The sequence below is a fragment of the Augochlora pura genome, chromosome 9 (genome assembly GCF_028453695.1).
Source record: "Augochlora pura isolate Apur16 chromosome 9, APUR_v2.2.1, whole genome shotgun sequence".
Taxonomy (NCBI): domain Eukaryota; kingdom Metazoa; phylum Arthropoda; class Insecta; order Hymenoptera; family Halictidae; genus Augochlora; species Augochlora pura.
Genome location: NC_135780.1, coordinates 1612488 through 1616320, shown reverse-complemented (window position 1 = coordinate 1616320; position 3833 = coordinate 1612488). Strand labels below are relative to the sequence as shown.

Sequence of the window (3833 nt, the reverse complement as noted above, 5' to 3'; positions counted from 1 at the left end):
GAGAGGGAGAGAGCGAGAGTGCTCGCGCTTGTGAGCGCAAATAAAGGCTTCTCGGAAGACAGGTGAACGAGCCGGGAGGCAAACGAGCGCCTTTGTCCTCGCGAGGAAGAAGGGAGCGGCTCGAGGAGGAGGGCCCTTCGCGGCCCGGCCGAACAGCCGCTTTTTTAAAGCGCTTTCCGATCGCCGGCCCGTTCAAAAACACCGCGACGCGCCGACAGAAAATTTGCGAAATTCAATTGCCAAACACGGCTCGGCGTTCAGAGATGCTTTTTCTTTGCTGGAATTTCACGCGGATCAAAGTAAATGTCCCATTTTTTGTCTTTGCTTTTCCGACGCTGTCATTAAGTTCTCCAACCCTTTGACGTTGTATGTCCACTCTCAATCACCAAAGCTATTTATTAAGTCATTTTATTTCTATATAGAATTAATATATATTACATTATATATGTAATATATATTAAAATTATATATACTTAATATATACTTAATAATAATTATATATACTTACTACTTTAAAAGAGAATTAATGCATTTTATTTTTCTTTCTTAATCTTGATTATTGTGTATTATTGTTCGTTCAACGTAAATTAATTCCGCCCAGTATGACACCTATGTATAAACTCAATACAACAGCTTTTAATAAAAATATGTTTCGACTTTTTAAATATTTAATTCTTTAAAAATATTCTTTGCTTGGCAAAAATTTTTAATTTAATCCCGTTATTAATGAAATAAAAAGAGAGGTGATTTTGACTCTAATCATGCGTCATCTCAAAGGTTCCACGTATATTAATAATTCTATGCCGCTACTATGATTAAACACATGGACAATGTAATACTTTTCTCTAAAGCTCACAAGTTCGTACGCAAACGTAATTAAAAAGAGAAAAATAGAAACGTTTCTTTTGATACAAGTTTTTGTCACTTTTATGTGAAGCTAGAAAGTAATTTGGTACTTCTTGGTACGAAGGAATCAAGTCTCAGCGAAATTGCATGCTTTCTCAGGTTGATTTGTGAGCGTATTCGTAACAGATCGTCTTGTTCTTGTTCCAGGTACAAGGATAACAGGGCCTATCCTTGGCCAGGCGGCGAGAGTCATTTCATCCTGTATCCAGAGAGCGCGAATCAGACAATTTACACCCAGAAAGTGAGGGCCTCGGACGCCGGCAGATACACCTGTCGAGCCAGAAATGACACGACCATTCTCGAAGGAGACATCACTCTTGCGGTTCTCGGTAAGTTCCTCTTCCCGACGTCAACCGCGGCATTTCGTCGACATCTTCTCAGACAATTTCTATCCACTCTTCGTCGCAATTTGTTTCGCGGTTTCCGGACTTCTCCCGAGTCTTGGCTCCCTTCTTTAGTCATGTTTGGATACAACATAGTCCAACCATTTTATGGGCCGGGCTCGGTTCCCCGACCGTTCTAGCGATGAGTACATCTAAGCTCATAAAGCAATTAAATCCGTAAACCTTCAGGCAGCATGGCTCAACCATTTCCCGTGTCCAGATTTTGTATGCTCCCTTGTTATTCCATTTTCACTTTCCACTTCCTCTGCCACCTCTCCTTCCACCTTCCTACTAGCTGACAAATAAAAGGCCCGAAAGCGAGCGAGCGAAGAGCTTCGACAACGCGTCGACGAACACGACTTTTTGTACCACCGGCAACAACATTATATCCACGCGTCTCTTCATTGTATAGTTATTACCTTTTAAAATATATGTATCAAACATTAATTATCGAGCGCCGTTTTAACCGTTCCCGAAGTGACGGATGTTGAGAATTGATATACCGAAACTCCCATCCAAGCACATACAAGTCAAGTCCGACTATTTTTAGCTTCTTAGCTAAAATCTTAGATCGACGATGTTTCCGCCGTGTATCATATCCGTTGCCACCATTTTCCACCGTTCTCGAGCCGGAGCTTTTACGATTTTCAGAAGCCGGTATAAAAATGCGCGAGAGGCGAGACGACTGCGAGCTGAAATTTTAACGCCTCCCATCGGAGACCTTGGAATTTTAATGAAGCTTTTTGAAAACGCCGCGAGCAACATTGTTTGCTGGAAACGTTTCCGTAGAGATTTTCGCGTCTCGCGCGCCTCGCCGCGCGGTCTCTCCGCCGAGGGCGAAATTATTCCGGCGGTTGAATGATGAATGGCCGGTCTTGATTTCGAAACGGGGGACCAGACCGCGACTGTTTTCGCTGGTCTCTCTGCGCACCGCGGGGCCATTTGCCCCGGCGGGCCGGGCATCAAAGGGAAATTTATCTCGTAACGGGCACGCTCGTTCTCGCGAAACCGAAAAAAAGCTATTCCGCGGCGGGAAAGAATAATGCCCGTGCGGGGGTGGCGGATGAAGTCGGCCCCGGAAGCCGATGGAAATTGCGGGGAAACGAGGCTGTCGCGGCCGCGACAGAGACGGATGCCTGTAACGAGAGGCGGGAAGAGGAGGGGGCGAGGAGCGGCTGAAAAACGGGGATGAAAAACTCGGCGAACGACCCTGATGGCGGTTCGCCATCTTGGAATTCGGAGCGCTCTTCTCGGCGCACCCTCCGATGCCGTAATCGTGCCTCTGTCAAAACGTTTCTGCGTTTATCCGTTCGTAACCGTGCCGGGTGAGCCGACGCGCGCGCCTTTAAACCTGAAATATTATCCTGTCGCGATCGATGCTACGAGAAAATGTTTCGGAAAGCAGACACCAGTTTTTTGGAAACGCACCGTGATTTTAAAAATGTCTCGCACCTTGTTGTGCAGGTGTACGTAATTACTGAGGTATTCTTCTACACTTAACTATTATTTATTAACACGTTGAATGCCACGCCCATTTTACAGGAATTGTCCGTGGCGCCACGATGAATTTTCTATTATGCGATACATATAATGTCACATAATAAAACTATATTTCATGTATAAATAAAACTATTTTCAGATGTTTTACAAGGCATTCATTTCCTCACACCACTACATCAACGATGATAATAATAAAAAAATTATAAGTATTGTCATTTGTTTAAATTATATATATTTTCATCAATCTCAGCGCGCCGGTCACCGGCGGCCCCCATGGCGTCACTGCCAAGTTCAGTGCCGGTCACCGGTGACCCTCGTGGCATTCAACGTGTTAACAATAAATATACTTATGTAATATTTGTGCGGAGGAGCGCGTGCCTCGGTGTATGCAGTTGGTCGGCTACCGGACGAGTGAGAGCGAACCAGAGCACGAGCGGTTGTGCTTAGCTTCGCCCGTCTTTCAATTTCTTTGCAACGTTCCTAAATCTATCCACCAATTCTCCTATTCCGAAACTCATCAACACACCTTTATACCGGCTTTCCAATACAACAATTCTTCTTACAAAGATTTCGAATTATTAGCTAATCCCGATAGGTAAATTCTGATTTTGGAAGACCGGATATCAAGATTTTCCTGTTAACCCTTTCGCTACGACAGTCCGTTCCGCGGGAGTTGCGCCGCGCAGTGCGCGTCGGTAGTCTTCGATGTTCGCACTTACGTCTTTAACCCTTTCGCGCCGAGCGCCGCATATACGCGGCATCCACTCGACGGATATATCCGTCGTTCGGCTCTGCGAGTATCCATGTGGATGACGGATATATCCGTCGTTCGGCTCTGCGAGTATCCACGTGGATGTCGGATATATCCGTCGTTCGGAGCGAAAGGGTTAAAGTTCACGCGAATCGTCGGCGCACCGTTTTAGTATTCTCGTGGAGCGGGTGAGAAATCTTTGTCCCGAAACTGCCGACGTACTTATCAGTCTTTTTGTACTTCGCTCGATCCGATTGCCGCAGTTGATCCCCGCGACCAGACGGCGCTCTCGC

General features: G+C 45.7%; 1 protein-coding gene across 1 annotated transcript in view; it reads left to right on the top strand.

Moving 5' to 3' along the window:
• The window catches only part of LOC144475269 (single Ig IL-1-related receptor), a 162061-nt gene that overhangs the window by 108763 nt on the left and 49465 nt on the right, over positions 1-3833 (top strand). The window contains exon 2 of the mRNA XM_078190990.1: positions 1054-1235. Within this exon, the coding sequence (XP_078047116.1) occupies positions 1054-1235 (182 nt within the window). The remainder of the gene's footprint in view (positions 1-1053; positions 1236-3833) is intronic.